This window comes from Arvicola amphibius, chromosome 3, assembly GCF_903992535.2.
Source record: "Arvicola amphibius chromosome 3, mArvAmp1.2, whole genome shotgun sequence".
Taxonomy (NCBI): domain Eukaryota; kingdom Metazoa; phylum Chordata; class Mammalia; order Rodentia; family Cricetidae; genus Arvicola; species Arvicola amphibius.
In genome coordinates, this window is record NC_052049.1 from 26,877,464 (window position 1) to 26,895,855 (window position 18,392).

Sequence of the window (18,392 nt, forward strand, 5' to 3'; positions counted from 1 at the left end):
GACAGCTTCTCAAGGTAGAGCCAGGTTCTGAACCCAGACAGTTTGGTGTCTGGACACTGTGTACTTCTCCCATAAGGTAGCTGAGCAGTGAATTCTGTTTGGGTTCCATGCTGGGCTCAAGAAACAGAGGGTAAGGCAAGGGAGCAAAAACAAGGTGAGATCTGAGATCTTCCTTTCTATTTTCAGGAAGTAAGTAAAGAGGGCTTATCTTTGTAGTTACTTCTCAAGCCTCACCGCTTCTCCAGAGGAGACTCTAAGGTACGCAAAAGTTCCCCTCCAAGCCGCCCACTCTCTCCAAGCACTTGTGTGGGTACAGCTCTTCTCTGCAGCTCCTTTCTTTCTTCTCCCCTCCCTCCCTTCTTGGCTGCTGTGCCCACTCAGTCTCTGCACTCAGCAGATGCTTCCATTCCAATAAGAAAGCTTCCCTCCATGTTCTAGGACTGTCTGAGACTTTAAGTACTCAATGCCCCATGTTGTTTTTGCTTTAGCCCCATTACGTGGCAGTTGAAATGCTGGTTTATTTATCTGTGGCTCTTGTTAGAAGGGATGTGTTAGGAAGGCAGCAAGCCACCCATCCTACCTCTGGTGGTCTCTAGGGTCTAACATAGTACCTAACACCTTCTTGGTACTTAATAGGTATTTATTGCCACCCCCAGCTGCATCTTTTCCACACTGGCTTATTATGTGCAAAATAATCATTCTTCACATACAAGTTCCTTCTTTCTGGTTCATGATGGACTCTAGGTTCCTTCTGGGAGACTTGAGGCTGGTGTTTCCCTTTGAGGACTGCCTCCCTGCCTGTTTCGTGTCCATGAACCTGCCATCTCTCTATTATCTGTAACTAACTTCACTCTGCTTCCTTTCTTCTCAGCCTTCTATGTATGCAGGGGTTCCTGGAAATGAAACCATAACGGGCATCTGCATTGGGTTGGTGGATTCTCAGCGAAGTCTGTACTGGGAAAACGACCAGACTCAGACGACTGTGTGGACAGAACCCTCACTATCATCACAATTGCCCAGTCAGTTATCTTGACTTTTAAGAGGCAGAAAGCAGTTCAGATGGAAGAAGAGAGGGGAATGTCATAGTTGCTGTGACAGTCGCTATAAAGCGGTGAAAAGCTTCCTCTAAGGGATGCTGTTCCAGGCAAAACTGACGGCAGTGGGGCAGGTGACAGCTTGGGAGGGTACCATTGGCTGCTCTGCCCTTCTTGTTCCTCCTCTTGTCATCGTTTTATAATGAACCCCTTTGCTGAGACTATTTTATGGAGCCTCTACTGCTCCACATTTTTCTTATTTTTAGCACTTTTTTTTTCAGCACAAATTGAAGCACATAAGTAAATGACACTTTCCATATACATTTCTGGAACTGAAGTTGGGGTGTTGACTCACTGGGTGACTGAGGTTCCTTTGTTCATCTCATATCTTGCAGGGCCTCACGAAAAACTTGGGGGGTGAGTAGAGCATGGTTCTAACTCACAATAGATTTGGTTTATCTGTAGATACAAATAACGCTGTTCAGAATGTACTATGACTGTTATAGGGGGAGATGCCAATGCAGTTTTAGAAATATATGAACAGAGGCAGCTGGAGGTCACCTATCATTGCTGTTTTCTAGCGTTCTGAGATGGTGAAAGAAACAGTCTAGTGTCTTAACTGCCTACAGTATAGTCACATGTGAACTATTTAAACTGTGGTGAGTTTAACTTTAAAAAAAAATTCAAAGCAGAACTATCTCTTTAGGAAGAAGGAAACAAGATACCCCAAAGTCTATCTCTATGCAAACCAGGTGACAAAGTATACTTGGAGAGGTCACAGCATCTGTGGTTGCAGGTTTGGTTATTTTTAGACCCGTATCCTGGAGGGGTTGTACACAGTGTCCTTGGTCACAGTAGAAGCAAGCAGAATATGCCCTGGATCTTTTGGAAGCATCTTAAGGATGCTCGGCTCTGTTGGGAAGCTTGGTGAAGCCCTAGCACGATGAGAGAATGAACACTACCCAGTGTCCTCCCTGCTTCTACAGGAGACTGCTGGATGCTGGCCAGCATCTGCAAGAGGTTCTGTAACAGTTCATGCCAATACGTGATGTATAGGCCCTTCTTCATCCGCATTCTTTATCCTCCATTCTTATTTAGCCCAAGGTATATCAAAGGAAAGTGTGGTTTTAAGATAGCGCCAAACAAGCTATTTTTATATTATAAAATATAAAAAAATCACATGCCATTTAAAGAGAAACTAACTGAAGATTTATAAAATGTTTATATGTTAAGTGTGCATAAGAATCCCCTAGTGGGGCTGGAGAGATGGCTCAGGTGTTAAGAGCATTGGCTGCTCTTCCAGAGGACCTGAGTTCACTTCCCAGCACCCAGTGGTGGTTTACAACAATCTGCAATTCTACTGCTAGGGAGCCTACCACCGTCTTCTGGATCCATGGGCATCAGACATACAGACATCCACAGACATACACACAGGTAAAAACATCCATATATTAAAAATATGCAACAAACAAATAAATAGAATTTAAGTAACAACAAAGCATTATTTCTAAGAAAAGACATTAAAATGGAGATGCTTAGATCCCAGGCAAGGAACTGAGGAAGGCCAGCTTCACAGAGTTAGAGAAAGAGCAGGGGTCTCCATTTTTGAAAATGCCAAAGCCATTCTGACGGAGGGGGTCTGGGGTCACACTGGAGACGTGCTGCCTCGAGGAGCACCTGCTGTGAGGTGAAAAAAGTTTCCTTTTCTTAACTGCAAACTGAACTATATTTAATAATTTATAGGCACATTTTGTTCTTTGAAAGAGCAACAGATTATTACAAGTTGATCTTCTAGGCAAATTTTGAGAAAATAATCAGAAAATGCAATCATATTTTCCACAAAATTACTTAACCGTTGGTTGCCAGATTTTCAAGGTGAATTACAAGTCAGCCAAATGAGGGATGGAGCCTGAAACATCCTTTACTGTTGTATTTGGGACAGAGCAGCAGAAATCTGATACGATGAACAACTCAATTACATTAATCCAAACAGTGTTTGATATGTTTTCTTCTACAAGAGGGTATGTTTTCTTAATAAATTCAGTAAGGTTATCTGTTTGAATCACTAAGAACTGTTACAATGTGAACTTGTGAAGACACAGTTAAATGGTTTGTTTTGATGAGTTTCAACATGAAAACACTAGACCACTAGATCACATTCACAGATTACAGAGACCCTTATTTTCCTGTCTTTTTGAGAAAAAAAAATCCCCTAAGGATTTTTACCTTGGATGACAGTCTGTTTGGGGGAAAGAGTAATTTTACATTTCCAGAAGAGGCTAAATATGTTCCCGATATTGAAAACTGAGTTTTCATTAATACTGTTCATTGTATCAAGAGGTTGAAGGATTTCCCATCAGTTTGCTAGCATGGCATAAAAATCCTCTTCAGCAACATATGTATTTCTTGATTATTTATCCTTTCCCCCGATTTCTTTCAATGACATAATAGAGAAAGTGAATATTTCCAAGCTAGGCCCTGTCAAAATAAGAGATGAAAAAAAATCTGTTCTGACCTATTTAAACACACACTATCTTTTAATATCAAACAGGAATTAACCTCTGTCTGATGTCTTTGGATACTGATGTATTCATTTCCTCCCTCTAAGTGTACAGTACCTTAAGTAAAATCAGTTGTGGCTCTGCTTTAGTTGACTTTGACGTTAGCTGCTATGCTGTATTTGAACTTTAAATTCGGAGCTCAGTCAAAATTCTTCGTGGAAAACACCTGACTGCTAACCTCCAAGTAATTGCTTTTGAGGCCCTTGAAGGAACATGAAGCTCTTTTTGTTATTGTTGATGTTGTTGTTTTGTCCTAGAACTCACGATGTAGACCAGGCTGGCCTCCGACTCACAGAGATCCAGCTGCCTCTGTCCCTCAAGTGCCGGGATTAAAGGTGTACATCATTGTGCCCACACCAGTGACACAAAGTTCTCTTTTTTAGACATTGTCAGTTACTGTGGAAAGGGACATTATTTACCATGCCAAGATGGTCTTTGTCCTATGACATAGTTCAAGTGAAACCTTATATCAGCGATTAGCTTCATAGGACGACTGCCTTACCTGTTGTTACTCAGAGCAAACTTTACATTGGTATCTACTTGTTCCACACATACTTTTTCATATTCTGAGAGCCCAACCTTAGATGTTGTCTTCTTCTCTCCACGCTGGGGCAAAAGCAAAACTTAGGGCCTCACACATGTTAGGCAAGTAGATGCTTTATCATTGAGCGGTATCCGTGCTTTGAGGGGATTATTTCCCTTTAATACATGAAGTATTTTTCTGTTGTTAATGCTTTAAAAAGTTAAATATCTTGTAACCCAAGTCCAGAGAGCTGGTTATAAATTTTTAGTAAAAGTGGCTGGTGGAGCTGCATTGCTGAGGCATAACCTGCTTGTCCCCAAGCTCTAGAAATGACGGGTCAGGTAGATAACTATAAACACACGCATTCACACACACATGCACACACACATGCACACACACAATTAAGTTGCTACCAATGCTTTGAGTCTGTATGAAGTTTCAGGACACTAGGTGCTTTTTCTATATATTGTTTAACCATCATAATACTATATACCATAGAAAATTTTATTTCCCAAAACATGAAAAAAATGAGGCTTAAAGAAGTCAAGCACTTCTCCCAGTGTCTGGCAGCGAGTGGTGCAGCTTTGACTGGCACTTGTCTTTAGCAACAAAATATCCTCGGGTCTCTCTGATGAGAAATGATTGCGAAAAAAACATGATTGTGAAATCTGCATCTTCAAAGTAAAAGCGTGGACCCATCTCTGTAAGACAACTTCCCTTTGATAGGTAGATGTTCACAGAGCTGTCTGCAAGGTCTACAAGCTGTCTACACCTATCAACGTCACAGCTTAGAAAAATGTAGCAAAGAGCTTGAAACAGTTGCTCTCCCAGTGCTCCATCCCCATCTTCTTCTTTTACTGTGAGGCACCCAAGCACTGGTGCCTATCCGCCCCATCAAAGCCTGAGAGTCCTTCCTTCAAACCCGCTTATCTTTGTTCCAGCTCAAAGGGTGTCACAAAAGGAAAGGGACTCTTTGTCTCAGGACAGCTGTCTGACTTTGTTTTCTATTGGCTCACTATTTTGTAAAAAATATTATATATACATAGGTCTCTTTTTTTTTCTTTTTTCTTTTTTTTTTTTTTTTTTGGTTTTTCAAGACAGGGTTTCTCTGCAGCTTTTTTAGAGCCTGTCCTGGACCTAGCTCTTGTAGACCAGGCTGGCCTCGAACTCACAGAGATCTGCCTGCCTCTGCCTCCTGAGTGCTGGGATTAAAGGCGTGTGCCACCACCGCCCGGCACTACATAGGTCTCTTTTAAAGATTAGGTGCTTGATATATGAAAATCATTCAGTGATAAAACAGACATTGTTGCCAAAGGATGAATTATTAAGAAAACTGAGTCACTACAGTTGCGGCCCTGGTCAGAATCTGGACATAATGACCACCAATGTTTTTACTCTCTGAGCTCTTTATGTTGCTGATCAGTTAACCAGATGGGAAGAGCTCTCCTTAAACAAGTGCATTTCCCAAAGGAACAAAGGTGTGTGTGTGTGTGTGTGTGTGTGTGTGTGTGTGTATGTGTACATGTGTGTGAACAGTTATCAACAGAGCAGCACCTCTTACAGTAATATGTGATTATTCTTATTTTCAAGGTCAATGTTCTTAGCATCTCCACTTATTTCTTTGCTTTGAATGCTTCTTTGAATACCACCAATAATACTGAATACAAGTGATTTTGTTTTTGCAGTTTGTTTGATGAATAACCACCATATTGACGATGTAAAAAAATTATTGTGCAGGGCAAACTTTAAGACCATTGCATAATAGAAAGGGGGGATAACAAAGATGGAGGGACCAGAGAACAGAAGAAAGAAGAAAGATAGATTAGAGTGCCAAGGGTTCTTGATGATTGACATGCTAGTCCTCTCGTCCAGGCTGCCAGGCAGTTGGAGCTGACATTTCAATCACCAACTATTTAAATGAGAACCGTGGCTTTCTAAGGGCCCCACACTCCTTCAGAGAACTTGGAGCTCTGTGCAGTTTGGAAACCGAAGGACTTTTTGGATATTGGTGCTCTGCCACCACAGTGGTTCGAGCTACGCCACCCTAGGTGTTATAATATTTGAATAGTACCTTTGTACTGGCTCTAGCTAAGCAAATGTTGAAGACCAGGCACAAGGCAGTACCTGTTTGCTCAAATACATGGCTCACTCATTTGCGTGTTCTGATGTAAACACCAACTTCTAGTATCCTGTTTCAGGGCTATTTTGTCATTTCTTTGGTCTGAGAAAAACACCCGTGGCTCAGAAACTTTCTTCCTCTCCCCAGCCCCTCACTTCCCTCATCCCACTGTGACCAGGAACCTGATCTCAGTAAGAACTCCTACTCCTGTGTCCACCCTAGATCCACTCCTTGTGTGCTGTGTACACTCTAGACCCCCAACCCCTGTGTCCTCCCTAGACCCCCAACCCCTGTGTCCTCCCTAGACCCCCAACCCCTGTGTCTACCTAAGACCTCCAACCCCTGTGTCCACCCTAGACCCCAACCCCTGTGTCCTCCCTAGACCCCCAACCCCTGTGTCCTTCCTAGACCCCCAACCCCTGTGCCCTCCCTAGACCCCCAACCCCTGTGTCCTCCCTAGACCCCCAACCCCTGTATCCTCCCTAGACCCCCCAACCCCTGTGTCCTCCCTAGACCCCCAACCCTTGTGTCCTCCCTAGACCCCCAACCCTTGTGTCCTCCCTAGACCCCCAACCCCTGTGTCCTCCCTAGACCCCCATCCCCTGTGTCCACCCGAGACCCCCAGCCCCTGTGTCCACCTGAGATCCCTTCAACTTGGAATGCGGGGTGTTTTAGGTGCAGCTTTCAGTCAGCACTGGAAAGACTAAAGCCCAATTTTGAAGTTTTGTTTTTACTTCTCAGTGGATGACACGACATAGCCGCCATCCGCTGGAACCTCAATCCACCTTTGCTATCTTTCTCTTTAGTGTTTTCTTGTTTCGTTTTTTATCTTCTGTTTTCCATTTAGGGTTCACAGGGACCACGAAGTCTTGCCAAAAACCTTGCTAGGTGGGGGCAACCTTGTTACAGTTTAACTCAGGAAAGAACCCCAAAGCCTTCAAGTCCCAGGTCTGATAGCAGAAAGCTGCTTTTTTTTTTTTTAATTTTTATTTTTTTAGTTTTTCGAGACAGGGTTTCTCTGTGGCTTTGGAGCCTGTCCTGGAACTAGCTCTTGTAGACCAGGCTGGTCTCGAACTCACAGAGATCCGCCTGCCTCTGCCTCCCGAGTGCTGGGAAGAAAGCTGCTTTTTAACATTCTTGTTTATTAAATGATGTCTAGTCATTTAGTACTAAAAGTAGAAAAAAAAAGAACAAAATAGCCTGCTTGTTACCTCACTTTGGGACAGCTCCTGCCTATTCTTGTGTTTAGATAAATTACATTCTCCCAGGTATGTCCTGTCCATCAGATATCCATTTCTAGCAAAGTAACGAGTACTGCTAACAACACAAAATAAACCACTTCCCCTTTGGCCATCCTTTCCCATCTGCTCCTCCTGGGGGAAGGGACCTTGAAGTCAGAAACACCTGCTTGAGCACAAAACGGGCAAAGCTTGGTAGAAGGGTTTGGGCTCCAGGTGGTTGAAATGCTCTGAATCAGAAAATGGAGAGAACATTTTTTTTTATTTCTTTCTTTGGTTTTTTTTTGTTGTTTGTTTTGTTTTGTTTTATTATTGAAAAATATGGATCAAGCAAATGCAGAAGGGGAAAGAGAGGTGAGCCATAGGAAGAAGCTGAAGTCTGTTCTAAAAGCCGTCGCTGCCTGTGAAGTAGACACCATCCCACCCATGCTTATGTTGAACATTAACGTCTCTGGTCCCTGAAGCCTTCCCTACAATCTGTCCTGCGTGCAACTGCTTGCAGTAATTAGGCGGCAGTGAAAACTGAGGACTCGGCCTGCACCCCTGCTTTGTTGTGGCAGCATGCAACCCGGGGCAAGGAAGAGGTGCTCTCTAGATCTATCCAAGTTACAAGAAGCAGGAGACAGACTCTGGGGTCGCCCTTGAGAAACTGAGCCTCTTGCTCCTTCACGAATCAGCACAGAGCAGCAGCTATCTCTATCAGTACCCAGGTGGTGCTTGGATTCCATTTATTCAGATTTTATGGAGCACCAGAACACTGCTAAAACTTCAGTCATTTTTATTTACAAGTCACACGAACAAGATTCTCTGTTTCCATAGTGAGGAACTTAGCAACCTGTTCAGCTTTCTCATCGCCACACAATTCAGACTTCAGCTCCTAGCACCTAGTTGGGGGGCCGACAAAGGCCTATTCTTCAGCTCCAAGGGATCTGATGCCCTACTCTAGCCTCCACAGGCACACATGTGCATACACACTCACACAGAGTCACACGCTCGTGCATGAACTCATGTGTGCATACATATATAAAATAAAATGGAATCTTTTTTAAAAAGAAAGAAAACTGGTCAAGGAATAAGTCATGGTCATAGTTATATGTGTGGAAACAAAGACATGCATACGTAGTGTATGTATGTGTGTAGTGTGTGTAGTGTGTGTGTGTGTGTGTGTGTGTGTGTGTGTGTGTAGATGAACTGGAAGCTAGGATCTGGACAGCAGCAGAAGCAGCATCCCTGGAGAAGCTTCAGTCTAGATCCTCAGTCACTGAAGTGTGGTAACTCGCCCTCTTCAAGGTGACAGCTTGGGAGAGAGCTATGGGTTCCTGCAGGAGAGTCAGCCACTGAGGAGGAACCCTTTCCACTGAGTCGAGGTTTCTTTCTCATTCTAATATAGCTGAGCACCATCTAGTGAGCGTGCAGTGAGCAGATATTGGTCTGCAATGTTTATCCATGGGCTTTCATTGTTTGTGTGGACAGGAATTTTTTAGGGCGTGGTCACACTAGTCATGTTGTCATACAAGGTGATTCTGAAAATCAATTGAGCCTGCTCACTTTCCTGAGAATTAAAAGAAACTCAGGTCAAGAGTTGAGAGTGCTTAGGCTGGGTGTGGTGACACATACCTTTAATCCCAGCACTCGGGAGGTAGAAGCAAGAGGATCTCTGTGAGTTCGAGGCCAGCCTGGTCTATGTAGTGAGCTCCAGAACAGCTAGGACCACATAGAGAGACCCTGTCTCAAAATGAATTGAGAGCAGTGTTCTGTGTGTCTCCCTAGCTCACTGGCCCTACGCCACCCGCAGAGAAACATGTGCAGTTGCCAGGAGAGCTGAAGAGCCGCTGTGTGCATCAGTACTGGCAGCTGCAGAGACCCGACTGCTGCCTTCAGCACAGTGGCCACAATGCAGCTCCTTTCTTTGGGGGTAAGAAAAACCTCATATGGTTTTGGGTTCAGATTTTTTTTTCTGTAACCAGATGTCGCCTGTTCGGTTACATTTTGCTGATATTATCTATTGCTACTGGGGGCTCTAGCTGGGGTTTTCCACCTTTGATATGCCAGACAGCATTAAACATCATCCCCTGTTTGCCTTTGGAGACAATAAAAACAAAATAGAAAATTGTTTCTTTTCTGTTTACTAGCAGTTTTAATAACATATTTGCCAAGCTTTTTGAACATTTTTTTCTTCTTTATCTCTCATCTATTGGAAAAATACATAATCTAGTATTTCTAGTTCTAGAAAGTTCCCGGAACTTTGGTATAATTATCATGTTTATGCTTTCTATGAAAGGATAGAAAATTTCCAATGAATTCTGAGAAATCAGGTAGCTAGATTTCTGTTCCTGGGGCATACTTTTGTTCTTCCAACAGCTGCAGTTAATCATTCTTTTTTTGAAGGCAGCTTCATTTTGTTTTCAAAATAAAAAACATATGCACAAAGATGTGATGTTGGCCTATGAGTCCATCATCTCAGAAATTGTTTTAATCAAGGCAGAGAGACAAAGGAGCCTTTAATACCATGTACATAGAGTCTACAAGTCAAACTCTATTTGAAAAGGTTTGTTTAAGTTGGCCTAGAGATTGTTTTAGTGGATTGTGTGATAGAAGATATAGCCTGTCCAGGGATTATGTAACACACACATCTGTCTGGGATTCCTAGCTAGTTGTTTTGGTTGAGTTGGGTACACACATCAAAACTAAGTTGGGAAGAGCTTTTTATATTTCATTATCAGATTCATACTCCGTTTTTTTATCAGCTTCAGAGATTAAATGTAGGACCTCACTTACTCTGGGTGAACAGTTTTCCTTTGAGCTATAACTATATCACTTCCACGCCTAGCTGAATTTGTATTTGATTCTTGAACTTTCTTTTTGATTTTCTGTCTTTCATAAGAAAATAAAAATTTCACTTTAATGCTTTTGAAATTTTAAGGATTACCTGAATTTGGTCAAACCTGGAATAGACTAAGAGTCATCTCTTAATATATTTCACACTTCAAAGGTAAGTCAGCGTTGGAAAACCATTCATTTAAGTCACAACTGGTCAATGTTCATAACATTTCACAAATGTGATTAATGTTGACATAATGCCAGTTATTTTGGTACTATTTCCATCTATCATTAAAGCTTAGAAAAGCACCAATTTCAGCCTTTAGACCATAGGAAGAGGTTTTACGATGTGAAATCATGGCATATTGCCATAACATTTTATAGGTATTTCTGTTTCATCAATGAGAAAAGTGATAAGTCTCTTCCGTACAGGGTGGACGCCACTCTAAGAAAACCTTCCCCTGCCGGGCGATGGTGGCACACGCCTTTAATCCCAGCACTCGGGAGGCAGAGGCAGGTGGATCTCTGTGAGTTCGAGACCAGCCTGGTCTACAGAGCTAGTTCCAGGACAGGCTCCAAAGCTACAGAGAAACCCTGTCTCGAAAAACCAAAAAGAAAAAAAGAAAACCTTCCCCTGTGAATTAATGGGCATGTGCAGACTATTGAGCTAAGACAGTGCTAGAAGAATAACTGAGATGGGAGTGGGGAGAATTTTGAAGGTCAAATTCAGGACCACGCAAAGAACCAGGAACCTAAATACACCATGGACAACATGTCCCAGGTGCCAAAGGAAACGACTTCACTTCCCCACAAGTGGCTCTCTTCTTTTCTTGGTCACATGGTCAATTCTTGCTATATTTGTTTTTCTCAAATTATAAGCTGGCTGGCTGGTCAAATGAGGACCCATCTCAAAGCGTTTGCAGGATGGTCATCAGTACTGGGAGTATTGTCTGAGTGTCCTTGGTCAGTGAGAGTAGTTTACAGGTATGGTATCAGGCTCCAGGTGAGAGTGCTTTACAGGGTATGGTATCTGGCTCCAGGTAAGCACTTAGTAGTTTCCTTTCTGCCTGTTTAACTAACGAAGGACTGGATGGTTGGTCCCTGAGTTCTAGACATCTCTCCTCTGATCCTCAGTGTAAACCCCGTTCTCTTGAGCAAACTATTCCATGGATGTTTATATCCCAACAGCATTGCTGGGCTTTGTAAAATCCAAACTCTCATCATTGCAGCAAGCATTTACAGCCTCTGTTTTCAGTGCCTTTTTGAGGCATTTATATTAAGGAGTTAAACCCAGGTGAGCTGACTGATTGGTTAACAGTAAGTACTTCCTCAAGGGTTGCAACCTAGGATAGAAGAAAGGACCAGACATGTTCTGAAAGACAGATTTCCCAGAGTCAAGACAGTGAGAGAATTGAAGTTAAGCCTGTACTCCAGTCTCAAAGTGTGTAAACATCTGGAGAATAAACTGGTACGAAATGGTGAGGGAGGGGAGCTACAGGATATCTTTCCTCTAATTTTCAAATAAAAAATAGTTTTAAAAAAGAAAAAAGTAAGAAAGACATCTAAAATTACTGGTTAGCCACCTTGGAAGGAAGGAAAAAGAACCTCATACACAAACTTTAAGAAGTTGTTGAGTAAGGAAATAAGGGGAGAGTTCTCAGGCTAAGCAAAGCTCCTGATTTGTTCTCCGGGTCCAGATGCATCTTGTCGGTGGAAGAGAGTGGCTCTAGAAAAACCTGTGAATTCTCACAAGAACATTTCACTTCAAAAGTAGACTGAGGGGTAACCGAATAGCCTGGGCAAAGTCAAGAGAAATCCTCAACAGAGACGCCCTAAGAACCACAAAAGGATCAGCAGTTAATGCTGACTGTAAAATGCCTGGGACAGAACACTCAACAAGAGCTCAGAGAACAGCAGAATCTGTGTCTCCAGCAAGGGCTGCCCTCAAATCCCAAACAGTTTTCCAGTACTAAGGCGAACAGTATTTAAAGCAATGTTTAGACCTCGCTAAATATCCGTAATTCCAGGACAGAGATTTTTCTGAGAATTCTGACAGAAAACAAGTAATTTTCAAAGGGGGTAAACTCAGGATAGCCTCAGACTTTCCCAGAGGAAAATTTGCTGGCAGAAATTGAAAACAAAGGCTGAAAATGCTTTCTATAATGTAGAGAGTTTGGATTTTACAAAGTTTAGCAATGCTGTTGGGATATAAACATCCATGGAATAGTTTGCTCAACAGAACAGGGTTTACACTGAGGATAAGAGGAGAGATGTCAGTGAGGGAAGACCAAGCATAGGGTAGCTCAGATCTGACCAAGGACTTGCGCATTGAAGGGAGCCTTTTCGAGGCATTGATATTGAGGTGTTAAACCCAGGGGAGCTGACTGATTGGTTAACAGTAAATACTTCCTCAGGGACTGCAACCTGGAATAGAAGGAAGGACCAGACATCTTCTGAAAGACAGATTTCCCAGAGTCAAGAAAGGTGAGAGAATTGAAGTTAAGCCTGGACTCCAGTCTCAAAGTGTGTAAACATCTGGAGAATACGAGCCTAGCTCAATTTGCAAAAGGCCTCATTGCCTCCTCAGGCTGACCCACACAGCTGAGTAAGTTCTGATTCGTGCACACACTGCACACACATCCCGACTAGTGCCCAGGGTTAGTCCAATGAGACATCCTTGGATTTACTCTAGGTAAACCTCATTCTCAACTTCCAAGTGTACAGTGGCATAGCTAACTGTGGAGAAACTTGGCTCTCTGGAAGACTATTGAGCCTCAAGTCTTTAAGATGCATTTGTGCCTTGGGTCCCTGTTTTTATAATGGCCTGCAGCAATGTTGTGGGAAATCCTGCTAGGCACTGAGATAATTCATTTTTCACTTATAAAAATCCAGTAAGGTCATATTACAAAAGAATATGTAAAGGGATAATGATGGACCAGAAGAAGGTCAGGTGATAGCCCTGGGATCTGTGGAGGAAATTCTCACCTTCGCCTAAAAATAGGTCACTTGCTGTTGGCATAGCCCTTCGTGTTTCCCCCTGAGGCCACTAAGGGTGGGGGCTCTTCAGCTGAACTCCGCTCCAACCACAGCCCAAGTTCTTCCCAAGTTTTTTTCTTTTTAGGTTTAGTTATTTTATTTTATGACTGTTTTGCCTTCATACATGTCTTTCCACCATATGTGTGCCTGGTGTCCATTTTGCTCTTCTGAGCAAAGAGAATAGGATCCCAGGAACTGGAGTGGCAGATGGTTGTGAGCTGCCAAATGAGTGCTGGGGACCAAACCCAGGTCCTCCACAAGAGCAGTGGGTATTTGTAGCCCCTGATCTATCATCTCCTTATTCCCCATCCAAACTCTTCTTGATGTCAAGTTCCTGGCGGCTGGATTAGTTGGAGCAAACATACAAATGAGGAGGGGGCACAGCATTCTGATAGCCTTTGGTTAATGCCGGCCCTGGATTCATTCCCGTAACTGTTAAGGTCTTAACCGATTATTTCCATAATTAGCACACAGAACAGTTAGTGTTTCTTTCTAGTGTTAAGAACAAGACAAGAAAGACAGCTGAACAGAATGTTTCCTAGCAGGTTTTTGCTACCTCCTACATACCACCCAGCAGCTGGGCCTGGCGGGGTGCTTACTAACCCAGATGTTATGATGACTCGTACTCGAACACCTGGAACGAAGTTTTTTAAGAGAGTCAAAAGAAAGAGAGCATTTTGACATTTCAACTTAAGAAAGTGTTTAGGGTTTTATAGTTGTAAGTGGTTCTAGTGCCGGTGGGGGGGTGGAGGAACCAAAAATGTTTCCAGCTATTACATGTTACTGTTATTCCCCATTCAGAAAACCGTGTGATAGATGCATATTTGCAGTTTACAGACAAGACACTGAAAAGATCTCTTTTGGGGGGGGGGGCACTTTGTGTAGAATTCATTTTGTGTCCAAGCTCCATTTAACTGAATGTACAGACAATATGTGGAAGTTATTAGTAAACTATGGAGAGCATTCTAATTTAATACTGAAAAAGCTGGGGGCAGCTAAGTTCATGTTAATTCTGTGGGAGGACACACCGAGGAAAGTGATGAAAACCCATGTCCTTTTGTTCCACAACGAGAGGAGAATGCTAAACACACCTATTTCTGCTTTAAGGGAGCTCACAGTTTTACTGATAGTAATTTTTTAAAAAAAGACACGTTTTAACCAAAAGACAGAACAAAAGACAGGGTTGCGGAGTCTTTGGGTACCATTTGTACCTGATTCATCATTCCAAGAGGTCTTATGTTTCATGAAAGGCAGCCAGCATGGGTACTGGGACAGAGATGGGCACAGTCTATAGAATCAGAGAGACATGAGAACCAATTGTGGCCCAGCGTAGGTAAGCTACAATTTGGGCAAATTCCCTAACTGTGCTGGGATAGAATTCCATTTCATTGCTTGCACCGAATACATAAGAGTAGGATTGTGTAATGTGATGTAAAAGTCTTCTACAAATGGCAAACATTTATCTGGATGTGAAAATAGAAAAGGAGCAAGGCAGCAGGAAGTAGGAAAGAGTCCTAGAGGTTTAAAGGCCAAGGGGATGACACAGACCATTTCGGTAATTTGGAAATTGTTGTAACTACTTTAATCAACTATAAGACACGGGCTGCTTGGAGCCCATCTCTACGTTCACTGCAAAGCATTTTATCTCCATCAGTAGTCTTACAACTTAGTAGTTGGAAAAAAAAAAAGAGTCATTGATAAATATCTGGTAGACCTTTTCTTTTTCTAAGCATGCAATCTCTTTTCTTTCCCACCTTAGTACAAGTGAATGGCTAACGTTCTGAATTGTCCCAGGCACCAAGGAATGTATCCCAAAGTCCTTCAGTGTGAGGCATCCTTTCGAGCTAGGCACTTTTATCAAGGCACTTCAGAGCTGTTGAAAAAGCTGCAAACTCGGAAAACCTTGGTGGCTCTAGCAGACACCTAGAACTGTCCCTGCAAGCTGCCATTCTGAGTTGGAGGATACACATCAAATTGGGTGAACTTGGTGAATCAAGAAGGGGGCAAACTTGACGATACCAGTCTTGGGGTAATCGTCATGGGAACCTGGCTCTGTGATCTTTCTCCACCCCTGGCCCCAGTCAGGAGCAGGTGGCACAATCTGGAGGTGATGGCAGCCTTGTGCCACCTAGACTTCACCTACATTCTCTCTCAGCCAGGCAGAGGAGCCTGTGCGCAGGTCTACCAGAGACAATGGTTTTGCTTAGACCTACTTGTATCAGACAAGATTTTTCTTTTTAAGGTAGAATCTCACGTAGCTCAGGCTGGCTTCAAACTCTCTAAAGTAGTCAGTCCCAAGACTTTGAACTTCTGATCTGCCTGCCTCCACCTGCCAATTCCTGAGTCACAGGCCTATATCACCATACATAGATTTAAATGATGATAATTTTATTTGGAAAAACATATGACTTAAAATGGCATGGTCACTTGTAACTATCTTTTTTCCCCCATCTTACAAGGGACAGCAGTCATTCGCCATTTGCTAGAATATTAATCACCACAGGCATGAGTGAGCCTTCCTCATCACAACACAGGGTGACAAGTGTTGACAGAGACATTCAGTATCTAATTCCACCCATACACCATAATATTGCAATGACATCTTGGGAAGAAACCTGAAGCAGTCTTCTAGAAGAACAAAAAAACCACTTTGTCTGCCTTCATTTACTAGCTATGTATGCTCTCATAAACTGCAATAGTATAGATATTATTGAGAAATTTAAAAAAAACAGCTAAAGTTAAAAAAAAACTATGAAATACTATCTCCTAAAAACTCCTGCTTAAATCTTGGGCTTTGGGAATATGATCAATAGCATTTGCAGCATTGACCTTTTGACCTAAATGAGAGACTGCTATTGTGTTGTAGGAAGTGGCTTTACTTCCAAAGTGTCATTAGCATTGTCCATTGTGACATTTGAAAATGCCTCCTGACGATGCACACATCCTTTGGTCATGACATTTGAGCCCTTCTAGAATGCTGACTTAGAGGTCTGTCTACTTCTCTCTTTGACTGGGGATGGGCATCACATCTCTCTCAATCAACAGAAATAAAACACAAGGGAATAAAAACAATGGTTATCCTTAAGCAAAACCACTTATTAGTCAAATAGGTGTATTTCTTTCCCATTATTCCCCTCTAAAAAGTCAGTGCCCCCCACACTCCCACCAGGCACTTCCTCATCAAATACTCCAATAGAACTCAGATTTTCGACCTTCTCAGACCTCCTACACAAAATGAAGAAACCACCAAAGGAAAATTGACCCTATACTCGCACGAGCATCCGTTATGCAATCATTCCTTGCTCTAAAGCTTCTCCTAGAAGCTGCAATGCTTTCCACTGTGAGCAAACCACAGTTACTAGCAATGAGAAACACTCACTGTTTGCAGCGTCAGCTTTGCGGAATCTGCTCAGGTCAACATTGGGTGGTCTGTTGGGTTTGGGTGGAGGCGGGCCCAAGACGGACAGAGGAGGCAGAGGCTTCTGCTTGGGGCTTGCTGAATTCTTGTCTCCTTTTTCCTTCTCCTGACTTTGACCCCATGGTGTCCCTGCTGTCAGCTTGGAAGGGGCCTTAGGGAATCGGGCCGGTTCTTCCTGATTCATTTTATTCAGAAAGATGTTCTTTGTAACATCTGTTTTCCTATCTTCTTTTTTCTCTTCAGAGTTTCTGGAGGGCCCTGGGCTCCCTCTGTTTGCGGCAGGTTTCAGAACCACTCCAGGGAAGGGCGAACTTGACGTTCCGTTGTCCTTTTCCTCTGTGTCTTCCCTGGCTGGTTTGAAAGGGCCACCCTTGCCCTTGGCCCCCAGTGGCACTGGGGATCCTTTCTGGACAGCTGCATTTTTAGAGGTGCTATCCTCGTCCTGAGAGTCCTCTGTACTCAGGGATGGCTTCTGGCCAAAGGTGTGTCTGGGAAATCGGGGTTTGGGGTCAGCATCTTGTGCCGCAGGCATGAACTTGCTCTTAGCTCCGGCCACCTTTGAGAACCCTGGCTTTACATCGTTTTCGGGTACTGGGGGAGTAGGCCCTGACTTCAGTCCTGGCGTCCTTAAGTCCGACTCTTGGTTCAAATTGTGAAGCTTATTCCCAGAAGGTCGTAAAAACGCCGGTTTAGGATCTTCTTTAGTCAAGCTGGTGGGTTTGGGGCTTACAGGTTTCAGAAACCCCGCTTTGATCTCGGGGTCTCTAGAAGCCGAGTTTGGCTGTGTTCCAAATCTTTGGTTCCCTCCACTAGGTTTTAAAAATGGGGGTTTAGGATCCTTGTCAGACTTTTCCTCATAGGTAGGTTTCGCTGCCAAGGGTGGTTTTGTGGTCCCAAACTTAGGCGTGTTGCTGGGTCCTGCGGGAGGGCTGGCATTTCCTTGGTTGTCAAATAAATTCTTTCTTGCTTGTATTCCCGAAGGCGCGTTTTGGCCGGCAACTTTGAAAGGCCGGCTGTTGGTGGAGACCTCCTCTGTCGGGCTAGTCCCTGTGTTGAACTTCGCCATGAGGGACTTCACATCTGTTTTTCCATCCTACGAGTACAGGGAACAACAAAAGCCAGTTGAGAACCAGAAGTCTTCACTTGCAATTTAAAATACTATACCTTCAAGGGCTTCCTGATCTGCGGCCAGAGTGCTGCGGTGTCGGGGTGCCGCTGATTGGCTGGTCAGCTATTGTAACATTTAAGTTCCTCTATGGCAAAATAAGTAGTGAGGGTTTTTTTTTTTTTTTTTTTGAAAAGGGAGGGCTGAGGCTGTGCATAAACTTCTCTTTGTCACACAGGGACTCACTCCTTTGTGTTGAGAATGTTTCTCTGTCCCCTCACTGCCTGCCTACCTATCTTGTTGGGCTTACTCACGCTCCATATTTCTCCAGACTTTTGCTTCACTTGAAAAACATAAGGAAGTGACCAACCAATGATTTCTCCCACATTTTACAGCTGAGACTCATGTGGAAACTGGACTTAAAAATGAAAGTAGACGTTGTGAATTTAGGCTCTATGCTTTGGCCCAGCCAACCAATGCTAGCATCACTGTGGCTGGCGAGAGCTTTCCTGTTCCTGTTGTGTTTAAAGTTTGTCTG

The 18,392-nt window shown here is 43.3% G+C and overlaps 1 protein-coding gene across 1 annotated transcript in view; it reads right to left on the reverse strand.

The window, feature by feature from the left end:
* Fyb1 (FYN binding protein 1) overlaps positions 1 to 18,392 on the reverse strand; it is a 125,185-nt gene that overhangs the window by 55,167 nt on the left and 51,626 nt on the right. Inside the window, exon 2 of the mRNA XM_042054675.1 lies at positions 16,711 to 17,842. Coding sequence (XP_041910609.1) covers positions 16,711 to 17,842 — 1,132 coding nt within the window. The remainder of the gene's footprint in view (positions 1 to 16,710; positions 17,843 to 18,392) is intronic.